This window comes from Miniopterus natalensis, chromosome 10 (genome assembly GCF_054644295.1).
Source record: "Miniopterus natalensis isolate mMinNat1 chromosome 10, mMinNat1.hap1, whole genome shotgun sequence".
Taxonomy (NCBI): domain Eukaryota; kingdom Metazoa; phylum Chordata; class Mammalia; order Chiroptera; family Miniopteridae; genus Miniopterus; species Miniopterus natalensis.
In genome coordinates, this window is record NC_142090.1 from 16,236,793 (window position 1) to 16,256,078 (window position 19,286).

General features: G+C 40.8%; 1 protein-coding gene across 1 annotated transcript; it reads left to right on the forward strand.

The window, feature by feature from the left end:
- Positions 1-626: 626 nt before the first annotated feature.
- ZC3HC1 (zinc finger C3HC-type containing 1) lies at positions 627-18,920 on the forward strand. The gene is made up of 10 exons (XM_016213396.2): positions 627-772; positions 3,064-3,175; positions 5,517-5,667; positions 6,189-6,272; positions 11,998-12,125; positions 13,379-13,536; positions 14,296-14,539; positions 15,569-15,781; positions 16,114-16,320; positions 18,488-18,920. Exons 1-10 carry the CDS (start codon positions 627-629, stop codon positions 18,554-18,556), a joined length of 1,512 nt encoding a protein of 503 aa, XP_016068882.2. The 3' UTR covers positions 18,557-18,920.
- Positions 18,921-19,286: the final 366 nt, after the last annotated feature.

A 19,286-nucleotide genomic window follows, 5' to 3' on the forward strand; every position in this document is an offset into this window, starting at 1 on the left:
TCCAGCACCTGACCCCCTCAGGAGACTCTGCAAACCCAAGTAGGTCCTCCTTGTACACCCTTCTTCTTCGGAGCCCTTATAATTTCAAAACGATAGGAGACCGTGTTTGTCGGATGCCCAAGTCCACCCGGAACCACGTCTTTGTTCAGCATCCGCAGGACCCGATACATGGTATTGGTTGGACAAAGGAGGGAGGGTTCAATAATGCCAAATGCCACAGACTTCTAAACCCACCTGTGACACGGTTTCTAAAAAGGATTCTAAATTATTTACTCTCAGGTGACGGTCGCCAGTTCCTCACTTTGTAGAGAGATGTCATTTCGGAGGGCCACTTAATTACTGGAAGACTAAATTGGGCCCCTCATACCTGCCTAATTTGGAGAGACAACGCTCTAAACTCCCCTTTATCAGCCCCAAATGCTTTTGCATAAGGGAAACGAGTAATTCAGGTTCAAACCCAGACTCCAGGGCGCTCCCGCGGCGGTTGACCGCGCTCGCAACGGCCCGAAGGGGTGGGTCCCGCGGGCATGCGCGGGAGAGACCTGCAGAAGGGGATCTCAGCCGCCCCAGAACGGAAGTTCCTGAGCCTTCAAAGCCGGGGGGAAGTAACTCGGCAACGGACCAAGATGGCGGCGCCCAGCGAGGGGGCAGCGTTTCCTGCAGGGGTTGAAAAGACTTGGGGTGCCGTTGTTCGCTCCCCAGAAGGGACTCCCCAAAAAGTCCGACAGCTGATAGATGAAGGGATTGCCCCAGAAGAAGGAGGCACTGAAGCGTGAGTTTGCGAGCCCACCCTGGTCCAGCGCCGGCTGATTGGAGAGGGTTGTCAGGCCTGTGGGGATCTCCTGGGTGGGCGACTCTGGCTGCGAGGATGGCTCCGTCCCGGGATCTGAAAGCGACTGGGATTGCTACGCTCAGTCGGCTTTACTCTCCTTGGAGTGTACTGGATTCCGCACCAACGGACGGAATATTGCCAGTCAGGTTATGAGAAGAAGGAAAAGGGACCGCTAACTATGCGTACTTGACTTCTCTTCGTTGGGCTTCTTAACCTTTTTTGGGCTCTAGACCCCTTTGGCAGCCTGGTAAAGCTTATGAACCCCTTCTCAGAATATTTTTAAATGTATAAAGCAAATTACATAGGGTTATAAAGGAAACCGATTACGTTGGAATGCAGTTATCAAGGTAGTAGGGAAAAAAAGTGATACAGTAACATGCTTCATTATTAAAGCGCTGGATAGTATCTAGCCATAGATCTTTTAGCTACCATAATTTTGAAGTAGCGATAAGCATAAACGATATTTCAAAACACGTGCAACATCCATAACGTGGTGACAAAATATCTGTAATTTCCATTCATCATGAATTCACAGGTATTGCTGATGCTACTATGGTTTTATTTATTACCTTCATTCGTAATTGAAGGAAATGCTAAATTTCAGTTAGAGGTTAGTAAAATGGATGTCTTTTTTTTCCCTTTCAATTTTATGAATCCTTTGAGGTTTCTCCAAGAACCACACCTCCCCAAGGCTCTCTGTGAGACTCTGAGGATTCTTACAATAAATTTCTTTGAGTTGTAATAGTTGATATAACCGTGTTTTTATTAAAATGACTTTTGTCTTCAGTAATTCCTTCCTATACCCGTCCCCAAACGCTGTTGAAATACCTTTCACTGAAAATAAGAGAATTGGTTTTGCTGGTTTTTTCCTTCCTGATTTTTTTCATGAAATTGCTTAAAGATCTTTACTTTGATTTGACTTTTCAAATTAATACCTTTTGGGGAGAACTGGGTATAAAGGGTTGATCCAGGTAGGAATGTCAAGATTTTTTTTTTCTACCGTTAAAAGAATTAAATTTCTGCCCTAGCTGGTTTGGCTCAGTGGTTAGAGCATCTGCCTGTGGACTGAAGCGTCCGAGGTTCCATTCCAGCCAAGGGTATGCACCTCAGTTGCAGGCTTGATCCCCTGCCCGGGTGGGGCACGTGAGGAAGACACCCAATCCATATGTGTCTCCCACATCGATGTTTCTCTCTCTCTCTCTCTCTCTCCTCCAGTCTCCCTGAAAAGCAATGGAAAAATATCCTCAGGTGAGGATTAAAAAAAAATTTACTTTTTAAGGTGGTTCACTTGTATAATGCACAGAGGCCCAGAGTCTTATTTTGTGTTTGCTAAAGTTATGCAAAATATTACTGGGGAACAGTGAGTGAGCTAGAGGAACAGTTTGCCAGTGTAGGATTAGTGGAGCACTGTAGAACAGAAATTTCTTTAAGCTTAGGTAGGGCCAAACTGTAAAAAGACTGAAGAATTTGGATTCTATTTAGTAAGTACCATCGTTGAGGACCCCCTTCGGATACCAAAATCCTCAGATGCCCAAGTCCTTTATATAAAGTGACATAGTGTTTGCATGTAACCTGTGCATATCCTCCCATATACTTTAAATCATCTCTAGATTACTTATAATACCTAATACAATGTAAATCGTTGTTATACTGGGTTGTTAGGAAATAATGACAGGAAAAAAGTCTGTACATGTTCAGTGTAGACACAACCATCATAGGCCTAACTACATAGTTCATGTTGGCAAAAACATAACATTTTTTTTCTCCCCGAATATTTTTTTTTTAAGTGATTATTTTTTATTTTATTTTTTAAAATATATCATTATTGATTTCAGAGAAAGGAAAAGAGAGGGAGAGAGAGAGAGAAACATCAATGATGAGAGAGTCATTGATCAAGCCCGCAACCGGGCATGTGCCTTGACCCGGAATCGAACCCCGATCACCTGGATCCTAGGTTGACGCTCAACCGCTGAGCCACGCGCAGCTGGGCCCGAATATTTTCTCTCTGCAGTTGATGGAACCTGCAGATACAGACGGCTGATTATATTGTGAAACCACTGAAAATGTTAAGCAGAGGAATTACATGACTGAAATGGTTTTTAGAAAGGTTAAAATCCAGTGTGGTGTGATTGATGATGTGAAGTACAGAGAAGCTAAATACAAAATATTTAAGCAAAATGATACTGTGATGCCATGAAAGGATTACTAACCGTTCTGCCATTTTATTTTAGGAAGGAGACATCTGCCACGTTCCAGTCAGTTAATGAATCACCCCAAACAGAACAACCTCCATTGGAATCTACAAGCAAAGAAGCCTTCTTTAGCAGAGTGGAAACATTTTCTATATCCTTTTTAGTTCACCCGAGTTGCACTTTCTGCCTGCTCCTGGAATTGTTATTAAGTTGCACTTTCTGCCTGCTCCTGGAATTGTTATTCCCCCAGAAATAACACTACTTACCCTGATGTTTTAAATTTAAAAATTAAACTTGGTAAGAAACTTTATAGGTAAATTAGCATCATACAATGTTGTCCCGCAAAGGAACATTTTAGATCTAATCTTTTCCTTTTACAGAAGGAAAAACTTAAGAACCTGGGAGGAGAAGGAACAATAATTAACATTTGTATGTAATGTGTTTTCACGTATATTATCACATTTGATCTTTACCTTAAACCTTTGAAAATATATATTATTATTATACTCATTTTACAGAAGAGGAAGCAGTTTTGTGGGGAGGTGTTTTGAAATTAGGTAAATATCCTCATCAAACTTTATATAATTTCTTTATTTATAGCAGTATGGGCTCGATTTCCTTTTTTAGTTGATGGGTTATAATCCATTACTACCATTATATATTTGGATACTTCAGTTGTTCCTTGTAGTAGTTTAATGTAGTAGTTTAAATTTTATTTTATTTATTGATTTGAGAGAGAGAGAAACATCAGTTTGTTGCTCCACTTATTTATGCATTCATTGATTGATTCTTGTATGTGCCCTGACCCAGGATCGAACCTGAAACCTTGGTGTGTCAGGACGATGCTCTAACCAATGGAGCTACTGAGCTAGGGCCTGATTTTAATATAGTATTTAGAACCATGTTCTTTTATTCTTTTTTGGTCTCATTGGATATAAATTGATCACTACTTTGGATATGATAATTATTTATTTAATTTAAGCTAGTTAAGTGATTCTACTATTTTTATTCTAGATAATCCCAGTTCCTTTAACATTTACATCTAAATTCTGTTTTCTAGCCTTTGGTCCTCCTTTTGCTGATACTGGCATGTTTTCAAATTCTCATATTCCTTATAAAAATTTAGAACTTTCCTACATCTTCCTTCATGTTTCATCCTTATGTAAAATATAAAAAGCTAAGTGTTGCATATTAAAGATCAGTAAGTATTTTAGGACCTTTTCCCAAGCACATACCTATAAATGCTCTTGATGCTCTCAGCCTATTCAAAACACAGACTACACACACACATTAGTACATAATAATCAAATTTGGGGCAGGGGGAATGGTGAAGAATATTATTAATTTTACTGACTATTCTTTAGATGGTAAAAGTGGATGTGGTACAACAGGAGAGCATAGGTGAGTGATGGAAAAATTTCTGCTTGTTTGACTTTCACTATGCCTTATTGCTTAGGCATATCCCAGTGCTTCCGCTAGTGTTTTTAAATCCCTAGTATTTCATATTAGGTGCATGTGAATGGCTTCTATATGCCACCCCACACCAATAATAAAATAGACATTTTATTTTACTTTATTTTAAATATATTTTTATTGATTTCTGAGAGGGTGGGAGAGGGAGAGAGAGAGAAATCAATGATGAGAGAGTCATTGATAGGCTGCCTCCTGCATGCCCCATGCTAGTGATCGAGCCCCCAACCCGGGCATGTGCTGTGACTGGGAATCAAACCATGATCTCTTGAATCAGGCCGATGCTCAACCTCTTACCCACACTGGCCGGCTAAAGTAGACATTTTAAACAAATGAAATACATAGGGCTTCCTAGGGAATAAGTTAATAACTTTTTCCCTCTGCTTATTACTTAAATGACCTTTTATGTGAAGTATGTGCCTGTTCTTTAAAAGTAGTTATAAGCCCTGACCAGTGTGGCTCAGTTAGTTGGAGTGTCATCCTGTACATGGAAAAGTGGAGGGTTCAATTTCCTGGTCAGGACACATACCTGGGTTGCAGGTTTCAGGCATGTATGAGAGGCAACCAATTGATGTTTCTCACATTGATGTTTCTCTCTCTCTCCCTTCCTCTTTCTCTCTCAAATCAATAAACATCCTTGGGTGAGGATTTTTTTTTAAATAATTTTTTTTTTAATAGTTTTAAGCCCTGGCTGGGTACCTCATTTCTTTAGAGCATCATTCTGATACACCAAAGTTGTGGGTTCAATCCCCGGTCAGGGCACATGCAAGACTCAACCAATAAATACATAAATAAGTGGAACAGCAAATCGATGTGTGTCTTCCTCCCTCCCTCCACCTTGTCTCGCTCTCTCTCTAAAATCAATAAATGAAATAAAAAATAATAATTGTTTTAACACTTTTTTTCCTGCTTTTTCCCCTCAGTTTAATGCGTTTATTTCTATATGCATAAAGAATGAGTAAAAAGTTAATTTCTGACTTATTTAAATGTACCTGCAGTGTTGCTTTTCTTAACATGAATACTCTTTGAAGTGGGCAGGTAAGCCCCCTGAGCTGTCTCCACTTGTCTGTGCAAAATATGGCTGGGTCACAGTTGAATGTGATATGCTCAAGTGCTCCAGCTGTCAAGCTTTTCTCTGTGCCAGTTTACAACCAGCTTTTGATTTTGACAGATGTAAGTATACAGTACAAATTACATTTTTCTCCATATTCAAAGATTGAATGACTACTACTTTTTCTGAAAAGACAGGTCACTTGTTTGATCAAAGATTGTGTACTACCATATATAACAGGGTGAATTTGTTTTAGTCTTCACTCTAATTGTGAGCTTCAGTCATTACTTTTTTAAAAAACTAAACTACTTTAGAGTGAACTTGACTCTGTGTATTCTGGGAAACTAACAGTAGTATGTTTATTTTATGGTTCCAAAATTTATACTTTGGCAAAGAGACACAGGACTTTTGTGAAGGCTCTCACTTTGGAATGCCCTGCCTTATAAGATACATGATACCCTCTTTGTTATTGATCTTAGGATCTTGATTTAGAACTTGTTTTATAGAAAATATTAAGATGATGCATTGCTGATATTCCATGTATTTTTAAATTTTCTTATTTTATGTTTAGTTGAATCTTTACTCTTAAGGCTTTGAATCTATATAGTGTTTTTTAAGGCTTTGTTACTTATGTGGGTTTCAGATAAGGAACGATGTGTTGAGCTGAAGAAAGCATTGTGTACTGCCCATGAGAAGTTCTGTTTCTGGCCAGATAGCCCCTCTCCAGGTACTTATTTCCATGATTTCCCATTTTCCATCTCTTCTTGGTCATTGCATTTCTAATGTTATCTATTTATTTTGAAAATATAGTCTTTGAAGTTCTTGGTCTTTCCTTATATTTGCACTTTTTAAGAAGAACTAACTTAAATTCATTCACTTATTATGGTACTGCTTAACTTTATTAAGTGCATTTGACATGCCAAAGGCTTAGCCATGCATACATTATTCTATTTAATCCTCACAGGGGCCCTGGGATGTAAACATTATCAACCCAGTTTTTTTAGGTAAGGAAACTGAGAATCAGACATTTTTTAATTTTTTTTTAATTGATTTCAGAGAGAGAGAGAAACATCAATGATGAGTCATTGATTAGCTGCCTTCTGCATGCCCTCTGCTGGGGATTGAGCTAAAAACCCAGGCATGTGCTGTGACCAGGAATCGAACTTCCATCTCCTGGATCATAGGTCCATGCTCAACCACTGAGCCATGCCATTCGGGTGAGAATCAGACATCTTAAAACCAACTAGTGAGGAGCCATAACTAGGGTTTTATCTACTTTCCTTTGATAGCAAGCAGCATTCCTTTGGTGCATTAACAGCATTAATGATGACAGTTAAACAGGGTATTGTTGCTAAAGAAGACTCACAGAACCCCAAATAAAAGTGATTACAAATCTATAGTTTATTACAGTAAAACAGCACACTCTAACAACAGCACTGAAGTAAGGATATCATCACAGCCAAAGACTGCCCACAGTGGTCTGGATCAGCCAGGTACAAGCACCTCTTCTCACTGTATAAGGGCCATGGCAGTGTACACTCTCTCAAATCAGGAACCACTGATGTGTGTGCAAAACACTGTAGAACAAGAGAACCCAAAATGTAGTCTTACGTGTGATTTTTTTATGTATCTTTATTTTGCTGGTTATATAAACAGCCTTAGCTTCAAAGCCCTCTGGGGGGCTGACCAAGACCAGGTGGGAAACTCTTTGGACCCATGGCTACAAAGCAAAACTGTTAATCCATATATTTCATCCTTGACCAGAAATCAGTGCCATGTAGATGTGTGTGTGTGTGTGTATATATATATATGTTTTTAAATATATCTTTATTGATTTCAGAGAGAAGAGGGAGAGAGAGATAGAAACATCAATGATGAGAGTCATTGATTGGCTGCCTCCTGCACACCCCCAACTGGGGATCGAGCCTGCAACCCGGGCATGTGCCCTGATCGGGAATCAAACTGAGATCTCCTGGATCCTAGGTTGATGCTCACCCACTGAGCCACGCCCGGCTGGGCTGTAGGTATATTTTTATTTCAGTAGGACAGCTCAGGCTCATTCCAGGGTCACTGATGCCCAGGAATATTCCATGAATGACTGCTAAGAGGAAAGAGTGGATTCAAGGTGACTCTAGAGAGGTGTCTGCTGATAAATGAAGAGATGATAGGAAAGGGATTATTAAGAAATAACATTTTAAAAGTGAAGATGACAACATTTTGTGAAGTATGTGATTGTCTAACCACTATGCTGTACACCTGAAACTAATATAAAATAATATGGAATGTAAACTATAATTGAAAAGTAAATTTTAAAAAATTGAAATTCTGAGATCCAAGTTTTTAGTTTTAAGTTATGGAGAAGACAGTCGTAGAAGATGTTTCTGAAATTAATGGATAAGTGATATTCTACACGTGGGAAGTCCCTCAAGCTGTTCCAACTACCTCATCACGTGAAGAAGGTTAACACAAGGAAGCCACTGAAGCACACCAAGTGGATAGTGTAGGTTTCTCCTAGCTGGCTTTGGTCTCTAAACATTCATTTTATCTATGGTAGATTTAGGAGCACAGATAGTTACTGGTATTAATTAAATACCTAAAAGAATTTTAGCCCCCTGGAAATTGATACAATATAACCATGAATTTATTTTAATATTATCTTTATGAAATATGGTACATGAAAAGAGAATGTTATTGGGGTAAATTGTACATAAGTTTCCCAATTAGTGTGATTTGGGGAAAGGCTCTTGAATGATAAAAGCTTCAAGTGCCTCACTGAAAAAAAAAAGTGAAGACGACTGTGTAAGAAGGATTTCCTGCTTTTGGCCTAGCTATTTCATTGTGTAGAACAACAAAACTCAGCCCTATAAGGATGAATTCATCCGGGGCCAGTGTGCTCAGGCCACGTTTTTAAAGGTCTGCCTAGAGCTCTGTTGGTGGATCCCAACTCACTGCTATACACTTCACTTTCTTGATCCTGTTCGTAACTTCAGCTACCACCTACTTACAAACCTCTAACTCCTATCCAGACCCCTCTTTTGAGCTTGACTTGTATTTTCAACTACCTTCTAAACATTTCTACTTAATATTTTGCAGGTGTCTAGAACTCAACATAAACAACACTGAATTCTTCATCTGATCCTTAATACTTGCTTCTCTTATATTTTCTCCATCTTGGTAAATGGTACTGACCACCTCCTCCAGTTGTCCTAGCCAGAAACCTAGAAGTCATCTTAGATGCCTTCCCCTATTACCACCACCTGGTCCTCTCCTGTCTCCCTTCTAAATAGATCTCACATATGACCTTCCCATTATACTATCCCTGGGTTTGGTTCTTTAACATTCAGGAGACTTTTATGTGGAGAAAGGTATGCAAGTATTTTTACTTTAATGCTTAAGTTTATTAAGCATATCTAATAAATACAATTTTGAAGGTAATTTTTTCTAACATCGATAATTACAAACTAAATTAAATTCCTTTAAATTTTTTTTTTTTTAATATATCTTTATTGATTTCAGAGAGAGGAAAGGAGAGGAAGAGAGAGAGAGATAGAAACATCAATGATGAGAGAGTCATTGATCGAGCCCGCAACCCAGGCATGTGCCCTGACCGGGAATCAAACCCCAAACACCTGGATCCTAGGTCGATGCTCAACCGCTGAGCCACGCCCGGCCGGGCTGGGTTGTTTTTTTTTATTGTTCAAAATATTACAGATGTACTCTTTTTTCTCCATTGATCCCTGCCACCCCTCACCCGCTCCCCTCCCCAGGCCTCCACCACACTATTGTCTGTGTCCGGGGGTTATGCATATATGCATATAGATTCTTTGGTTAATCTCTCCCCACCGACGCATAGTACTTTCGCGGGTTTATAGCAATCACACCAGATCCAGATTAGAAGAGGATGATCAGAAAAATGTTGGGACCTTGTTTCTTCTCCCAAGTTACATCAAACTTAAGCCACTGGTCATTAAAACATGTTTCCTTTTTATTTTTACACCTCACTTTATTTATTTATTTATTTATTTATTTATTTAAATATTCTTTATTGATTTCAGAGAGAAGAAGGGAGAGGGAGAGAGAGAGTTGAAACATCAATGATGAGAGAGTCATTGATCAGCTGCCTCCTGCACGCCCCCGACTGGGGATCAAGCCCACAACCTGGGCATATGCCCTGACCAGGAATCCAGCGTTGATCTCCTGGATCCTAGGTTGATGCTCAACCGCTGAGCCACGCCTGACCAGGTCTCACTTAGTTTTTTAAAGTCCATATCTTTTCCATTGATTTTAGTTTTTTATAACCTGACTTTTCTAGTAAAATGCTGATGCATCATTTTAAATTGATGACATGTGTTTTGACATATTTGGTTACTTGGAACAACTTTAAATAATTTAATAATATTTTATAATATTAGAGACCAAAATCTGGTTGCTAGTGATACACCACTAAATGGTAGACAAAAGTGCTGCTGTTAACTGTTTTGGGGCCCCTTTTAATAACAAAACTGAAAAAGATTTTTTTTCTTAACAGCCTTGTTGAGGTATAATTGACATAAAACTGCCCTAAATATGATAAGTCTTGACATGTTTGTACACTGATGAAACAGTCACTACTAGAATTCCATTTAACATCATAAGTTTACATTCATTTTTCCAATTTAATGCTATATATTAGTGTACCCTATTTTCTTAATGAGGTTTCATTGATCATTAAGAGTTTTACAATATTGATGCTCTTTTCTCTATCTTTATGCCACTGGTATCTTAAAGGGATATTACTTTATATGACTTTAATGTTTGCTAAGCTTATTTCTTTGCATCCAGAGACCCCCTACAGTCTCTACTCCAAACTAATACATTTTATCTATAACATCACTTTCTCCTCTAAAAAATTTTTTCAGTAATTTTTTTAAAATTTTTAATTTATTGACATTAGAGAGAGAGGGGAAGGGAGAGAGAAAGAAACATCGATTTGTTGTTCCACTTATTTATGCATTCATTGGTTGATTCTTGTATGTGTCCTGACTGGGGATCGAGCCTGCAACCTTGGCTTGTCAGCGTGATGCTCTAACCAACTGAGCTACTCAGCCAGGGCTTCAGTAATTGCTCATCACGTACATTAATAAAGTCATGGCCTGGCCACTGTCTACACTAACTTTATCTCCTGCTACTCTCCCCATAGGCATACCATGTTTCATCCCTATGAAACTACTTAGAATTCCCCAAATTCGCCATCCTTAGGCCTTTGCTTTAACATACTGTTGTTGGTCTTTCAAATTCAGCTTAGACCTGACTGCTTCTGAGAAACCTTTCTTGAGACTCTACTTTTTAAACATAATCACAGAAGTATCATCACCACCCCATTAAAAAAAAGTCAGTAGTCCTGGCATGTGTGGCTCAGTTGGTTGAGAATCCACCTATGCACCAAAAGGTCATCAGTTTGATTCCCAGTCAGGGCACATGCCTGGGGTTGCAGGCTCAATCCCCAGTACGGGTCATGCAGGATGCAGCCAATCTGTTTTTCTCTCTCACATGGATGTTTCTCTCCCTTTCCCACTCCCTCTAAAATCAATAAAAACATTTTTAAAATTTTATGATTGAGCCCTAGCCAGTTTGACTCAGTGGTTAGAGCGTTGGCCTGAGGACTGAAGGGTCCTTGGTTTGATTCCAGCCAAGGGCCACATACCTCAGTTGCAGGCTCGATCCTTAGCCCTGGTTGAGGTGCTTGTGGGAGGCAACCAATTGATGTGTCTCACTCACATTGATGTTTCTCTCTCTCTCCCCCCCTCTTCCACTCCCTCTGAAAAGCAGTGGAAAAAGTATCCTCGGGTAAGGATAAAAAATAATAATAAATTTTATGATTGATATCATAAAATATCAATTTTACATATCCCATTGTGGGTTTTATGGTTTTGGTTTTTTTACATCTTCACCCGAGCCTAGCCGGGCATGGCTCAGCAGTTGAGCATCTATCTAGGATCCAGGCAATTGGGGTTCAATTCCTGGTCAGGGCACATGCCCGGGTGCAGGCTCCATCCCCAGTCAGGGGTGTGTAGGAGGCAGCCGATCAATGACTCTCATCATGGATGTTTCTATCTCTCCATTCTTCTCTCTGTAATCAATAAAGATATATTTAAAAAGAAAAAAAGGAGACAACATTCATTGTGCTTTAAAAAAAATAATAAATAAATCCTCACCTGATTGATTTGAGAAAGAGAGGAAGGGGGAGAGTGAGAGAGAAACACCAATCAGTTGCCTTCCATATCCACCCTATGGGGGAATCAAATCTGCAACCTAGATATGTGCCCTGATCGAGAATCAAACCCACAATCTTTTTGGTTTATGGAACGGCGTCCAACCGACTGAGCCACCCAAACAGGACTCCCCACTGTTTTATACTTTTATTTTTTTAGAGTTGCACCAATATAATCTTCCAGTTTACTTTTTTTCCACAGATCGATTTGGAGTGTTACCATTGGATGAGCCTGCTGTTCTTGTTAGTGAATTCCTAGATCGTTTTCAAAGCCTTTGTCACTTAGACCTCCAGCTTCCTTCCCTGAAGCCAGAGGACTTGAAAACTATGGTGAGTTTTTCTTGGTTTAGCCTTCAGTGGCTTCCAGTTGTCACCAGCATTTGTATGTGAAGCATTTCTTTTAATGACAAGAGGATGCAGATTGTTATGAAGAGACCCACTGGTTTGTCTCTCAACTGACCTTTTTCAGTTTCCATCAGAAAGGTGACTATTGAGGGTTTAAGCAAATGGGTTCCATTTAAACTTTTAGATATGATTCTTTAAGTGGCATAATTCAATTTTATCTTGATTTGTTACTTAAACTGTTTAACAGAAGATACTGAAATGTTAACTTCATGTGGTTTATTGAATACCATTTGCTAAAGAAAGTGCTAGAGAAGTTATAAACTCCCTTCTCTCTTGTGAATATAAATCTTGAAATGTTCTGGCCCATTTACTTTGAATGTTCACTGTCTCATTTCATCACCCTGTGGGTACTTTGAAGACAGGCTTTACTGTAGGAATTAGAAGCTGTTATTTTGCTTCCTCAAGTTGAGAGGCAGTTAATGGATTTTAGCATCAAACTATTAACCTCTGATGCCTATTATAAATTTCACCCTGTCCCTTAGCCAAGACGATTTTTTTTTAATCCTCACCCGAGGATATGTTTTTGTTTTTGTTGTTGTTTTTTTTTGTTTTATTGATTTTGAGAGAGAGGAAGGGGAGAGAGAGAGAAACATTGATGTGGGAGAGAAACATCGATCCGTTGCCTCCTGCACATGCCTGACTGGGGATCGAACCTGCAACCTAGGTATGTGCCCTAACTGAGAATCAAACCCACAACCTTTTGGTCTATGGGACAACACTCCAACCAACTGAGCCACTCAGCCAGAGCCCAAGGCAATTTTTTTTTACCCTATCATAGTTCTTTAAAGACTGTGGCAAGCTGTGGTGTTCTGTCAAAAAGTAAATTCTGTGTCAGGCCAAGATATAAACAGTAACCTTTTTTCATTATTTGGGTTTGAAGTTTACAGGTTTCAGAGAAAATCTGCAGTTGATAAATTGAAAACAAATTGGTACTAAGAAAAGATTTGGTCATTCCAGGAAAACTGCCACCTTTTTCACTCAGCAGATCCAGGGCAATTCAGAAAGCTGCTGCGTGCTACCATAGCCCTGTTCCAGGACATCTCTCATGAAGAGAACTGTCTTCGTGTTTGTCATTTCTGTCATGATTTTTGCCTTGAGTCATCTAAGTATATCATTATGTATAATTTTTTTCTCATGGTAGTTGAGACTTGAAGCATTTTACCTTGGTTCCTTTGTAGTGCTTTACAGAAGACAAGATCAGTCTTCTCCTGCACCTGCTTGAAGATGAACTTGACCACCGAACTGATGAGAGAAAAACTGCCACCAAATTAGGCTCAGACATCCAAGTCCACGTCACTGCCTGTATTCTCTCTGTGTGTGGCTGGGCAGCATGTAGGTTAGTGAGCGAATTTGGCTGGGGACATTATACACCCATATACATCAGTCACTAATAGCACTTGGAGATCACATGGTGTTTCCTGTAAGGAAAACAGGCAGAGAGAAACTGAAGGGATGAGGCCCATGGGGACATAGTAAGATCAGTAACAAAACCAGAGTTAGAGCTCAGAAATTTCTGAACATACCTGAACTTGGTTTCTTTCACTGTCATTTCCCAGCTGTGAATTTGTGTTCTTATAAACAGTGAAGCTCTTTCAACTTTCAGAAAGGAAGAAAAATGAGTTCAGTTGATAAAAACTACCAAAGGAAACACCAGCTGGAGTCTTCTAGGCCACTATTTTGGTGTTTCCATTCCAGTTGCTCAGTTTGGCATAGACTCCCCCTGAGATAGAAGACTCTCAGAACCAAACCTGGTTTACTTTAATATGCTTTCTTTGGTAGGTGAAGGAATAATTTTCATTTAAAAGAAAAAAGTTTTAAGAGGGACAGGGACATTTATAAAACATAAATTTTAAAAGTATTGCCATAGAAGAGCACACCAAGACTCCTAGATATTTCTATAGGAAATAAGTGAGAGATGATGACATTGGGGTCCTGAGATCAGAGAACTGGGGCCCTGAGAGGACATGGTTCCCAGTCACAGGACTGTTCCAGAGATGTGTTTGATGAGATAAAGCACACTCACAAATCATTACACTTAGTCCCTTGGACATGTTACCCTTTGAGAAAACTCACTCTCTTTTCTGTTCCTATCTAGTTCTTCCTTGGAACCCATGCAGCTCTCCTTGATAACGTGTTCACATTGTATGAGGAAGGTGGGGCTTTGGGGCTTCCAGCAGATTGAGTCGTCCATGGCCGACCTGGATACGTCCTTTGTCCTGACCAGCTCCCCCATCTCAGGCCCTGAGGGGAAGCCAGAGCGCTTCCTTTTGGTGCACGAGTCTCCTCGGAGGATGATGACTCGGAGCCAGGATGCCACGTTTTCCCCAAGCTCAGAGCAGGTATAGGCTTAATTGACTTTTTTGGGTTGACTTTGGAAAAACAACATTCTGGCCTGGTGTGACACAGTGGTTGAGCATCGACTTATGATCCAGGAGATCGTGGTTTGGTTCCCAGTCAGGGCACATGCCTAGGTTGTGCGCTTGATCCCCAGTGAGGGCCTTGCAGGAGGCCCCCACTCAATGACCTTCTCATCACTGATGTTCCTATCTCTCTCTTTCCCTCCCTCTCTCTGAAATCAATACAGATATATTAAAAAATAAATAAAAACAGCATTCTTAGCCCTGGCGGATAGCTCAGTTGTTTAGAGTGTCATCCCAGTACACCAAGGTTGCTGGTTAGATCTCCAGTCAGGGCACATACAAGAAGCAGCCAATGAATGCATAAATAAATGAAACAACAAATTGATGTTTCTCTTTCCCTCCCTCCCTTCCTCCCTCCCTCCCTCTCTAAAATCAATAAATAAAATTTAAAAAATTAAAACAGCATTCTTGCCCTGACCAGTGTGGCTCAACAATTAGAGCATTGGCCTAACCAGAGGGTCAAGGGTTCGATTCCCAGCTAAGGGCCTGTACCTGGGTTAAAGGCTTGATCCCTGGCCCTGGTTGGGGCTCGTGCAGGAGGCAACCAATCAATGTGTCTCTTCTCACATCAATGTTTCTCCCCCCTCCACTCTCTCTAACAAGCAATGGAAAAAATATCCTCGGGTGAGGATGAAAAAAACCAGCATTCTTGCCAAAAGTGTTGGTGGAAAAGCTGGGAGTTAACTTAGGAGTCACTAACCACGTTGGTCAGAATACCATATAGCATAGTGATTTTATTCACTAGTTGCAATGGAAAAGCTAGATTCATAATTTTGTATAGAAATCTAATATTCTTTGAAGAGTTTAGTTATGTGGACAGTTCAGAAACTGAATTCTTACAACTTAAACTATAAAATACTAACTTTCACATGCTTCTAGAAATATTTCTCCTGACCATAGTCATTAATAACATTGGTGTACTTCCATTATCATCTCCCCTTCTTTCAGGCTGAAAGGAGCCCAGGTCCCATCTTCTCCCGAACTCGGAGCTGGGACTCTTCCAGTCCTGTTGACCGTCCTGAGCCAGAGGCTGCCAGCCCCACTACCAGAACCCGCCCGGTGACCCGGAGCATGGGAACAGGAGACACCTCTGGCCTGGAAGTGCCATCCAGTCCTCTTCGAAGAGCCAAACGAGCTCGCCTCTGCTCTTCCAGCAGCTCGGTGAGTCCACCTGCGCATGCCACTGAACACAGGAGCATGCCATGCCCTCAACCACGCAGCCAGAGAAGCATGCGTGAGCCCGTCGCTGGTCCTGTAGCTGTAGGTAGACCAACCCAGTAAGTTTAAAAATGGGACAATTGGGTAACCAGTGGGGAAAAAACTTAAGAGTTTTGTCACTTGTTTCTTTGGGATGGATTCTGGGGAAGTAATAAATATGTCAGGCACAGGACAACAGTGAGATAGAGGGACAGACCCGACAACTAATAGCAGTGCCTCCGAATTTACACAGCATCTCCCCTTCATTAACACTGTCTCTCCTCCTCCTCCCTCAGGACACGTCTTCACGAAGCTTCTTTGATCCCACCTCTCAGCATAGAGACTGGTGCCCTTGGGTGAAGATCATGCTTGGCAAGGAAACCAGGGAGAATGGTGGAACTGAGGCAGATGCCAGCACCCTAGCAGAACCAGGCTGGAAGGCAGTGCTGAACATCCTCTTGGCCCACAAACAGTGTACCCAGCCAGCTGAAACCGACTCCATGGTGAGCTGAGCCACTGCCCTTGGTGTGTGAGGCACTTGCTGTTTGGGGACGAGGGGCAGAGCCCAGCCCTATAATTAGCGCCTGCCTGCCCTCAGCTTTCGTAAGTGAAGTTAGACTCAGTCTGGTTCCATCGCGGAGCACAGGTATGGAACTGGTTCAGTCTCGGTGCAGTTTAGCATATGGCATTCCATCAGGTGCTGAGAAATTCTCTGTCTTCTCAACGAAAGTGTCCCAGAGGAAGAAAGGAGTGGAGGAGAAATAGATGAATAGGCAGCTGCTCCGGCCTCATGTTGCAGAGCAGCTGCTTTTTCCATCAGTTGCTGTCACTTGCGTTTGGAGCCTGGCCAGTTAACCTGGCTGTCGGGAGCACTGTGCTCTGACACCAAGACTACGGTTTCATTCCTCACAGTGGGCAGGTTACTCTGACACGGCCCCAGACTTGTGCACTGAGTCTCAGCTAGCCGCCACAGTCATGATGGCTGCTGGTCACAAATGCGGGGAAGCACTAGGCCATCGTGAGAGCTGAGAAAACAAGTCATGTATTTGCCCTGTGCAGGGTCTGGAGGTGATGAGAGGTGGGCATTAAGGAACCATGAAAACTGGGTTCTCTTTCCTCTGCTGGCTCATTCCCTAAGTTGCCTTGTAGCCTGCCTCATATAAATATAGTAATTTCTGATGTCTGTTCCCTCCAAAGACAAAATAAACTGGACAGCAGATGTTTATAAGAAGCATTCCCAGATTCATGGTTGTGTAGGGTCACAGGATTCCACTGGAAGGAACTATAATGATGCTAAATGCCAAGGAATGTACATTCATACCCTTAGTAAATATACAGATGAAGGTTTTCCAAGTTTTTTGCAGGGGAAAAAAATGCATTTTTCCAATTTAAAAACTTGAAAATATGTAAAGCTATCCAAAGACAAATGTTTGACCTACCTTTCAAATTGGAGAGATTGGAGTTATCTTTGCACATAAATTCTCTGCCTAGAGCTTCATGAAATAGTGTACTGACAGTTTTTATTAACTTCCTCTCTCACTGTCATACTAACAAGAAATCCCACAGGACCTTTTTTTCTTTTTTTCTCGTGGTAGTGGGAAAAGTAGGCCTCATAATTGGCCCTCAGTTCCAGGACTTTTGAGATCCTTTTTTGGCAGCTTGTCTTTCAACCTCCCCGCAGCTGCTATGGCTGGGAAATACAAATCTTAATGAGGCTGTGGTAAAGGCTCTTGATGTTAGAAAGAAGTTTACACTATTTTTCAACTTAAGTTTGTTTCAATTTTGTCGCTTTATTAACTAAATTGCCCTTGGTCTCTAGTAAGAGCTCAAACTTTTCCCTCCTGGAACTTTATTTTATTGAGACGCTCACCTATAGGATAGGAAAACAGTGAGAATGTCATTATGTCAGAAACCGGAGGTGACTTTATGGATTATCTTGCTAGATATTGTTTGTGCTCTCACTGAAACCCTGTGCTCTTTCTTGTGACGCTCAAAAGCAGAACCAGGTGTTCCAAATCACAGAACTTTTTTACCTTTTGGAGAACTGTTTTGACTCCCTGTAACACCATTTCTCAGAATCTCAGATCACTTCACAGGCACTGTCAAGTGGCAATGAGATTCTTCCTATTATTAGCTCTGCTGGCTAAAACATGAAGCTGAGAAGGCCAAGGTCATAGTTTAAACTCTTAAGGGCCGTGTAACTGTTTTACTCCTTGGCCTTGGGTTATACTGTTAACCCCACATTTACATGGTAAGGCGTCATGTAAATATGGGCCCTTGTTCACAAAAGTAATGGACTAGGGCCAATTCAGCTTGATGAGTAAGAAGCCAGTGCAAAATGGGGGCTGCACTCTGGTAGGTCAGAAGTGTTATCCTCACATACAGAGATTGGGACGAGTACAGATACTTGGAGGGAGGACATGAGCTGTATTTTAGAGGCTTAGAGTGTGTTAGCAAGAGTTTAATAGTAGAACACAAGCTTCTTGATGGTTAGTCTGGCTTTTAGTGTATATTATGTGTAGCACTGTATAAAGTTAACTTGTTTTATTCAATCCTGGACATATCTAGATTATTGTGGGAGAAATGTGCAGACCACATCTTAAAGCTATTATGTATCCTTCATATCTATGAATCAATTTAATCTCTAACAATGAGCTTTTCTACATATAGAGTCTGTCTGAGAAATCAAGGAAGGTATTCCGAATATTCCGGCAATGGGAATCTTTATGCTCATCCTGAAGATGTTCCAGCCCTTCCTGGAGAGAAGTGGAATGAGTGACTTTGAAAAATAAAGTCTGAATCTCCTTTTGATCAGCTGATGCTGTTTTCCTCCATTCTGGTTTAATCAAAAGGAGCTCCTGCCCTTTCAAAGGCAATGAGTGTCACCATCTGCATCTGACTGGGGGGAAACCTGTTTCCACATGGGGATGTGGACCTGGTGAGGCACAGCAAGCCTGGTTCTGTTGAAGGAGTGTGGGGTTAAGAAGCTAGACAGAGGACCAAGTACTTGAGCACTTTTAGTGTCTTTAGTTTGGGGCAGTGTTTTAAATACTTGTATCCCAGGAATATGACTATGTATTAATAAACTTTTTGTTAAAATTTTTATGCTGGAGAACTGTTTTCCTCCTTGCCTTCTGGGCTAAAGTAAAGGAAACAGACTGAGAACACTTCAGTGGAGCAGTAAACAAAGTCAAAATTTTAGTTTTCACATTGGCTACAAAGCCTAAAACTTATTTGTGATTCTAGTCAAAGAAGGTATTCCTAAACCAGAGCCAAGATGATGTTCATTATGCCACCAGGAAGATCTCCTGATGTGTTAAATGAGTAGTAAGCCAATCGTTTTCTCTCTTCACTTAGATAACGGAGTAAGAGACTATAACAGGGGGAGGAAGGCCCTTCAGAAGAGACCCCTCTCCATGTGCCTTCTAATGTATGACTCCCCTGAGTGGGACTCCCAAGGCTTTCACTG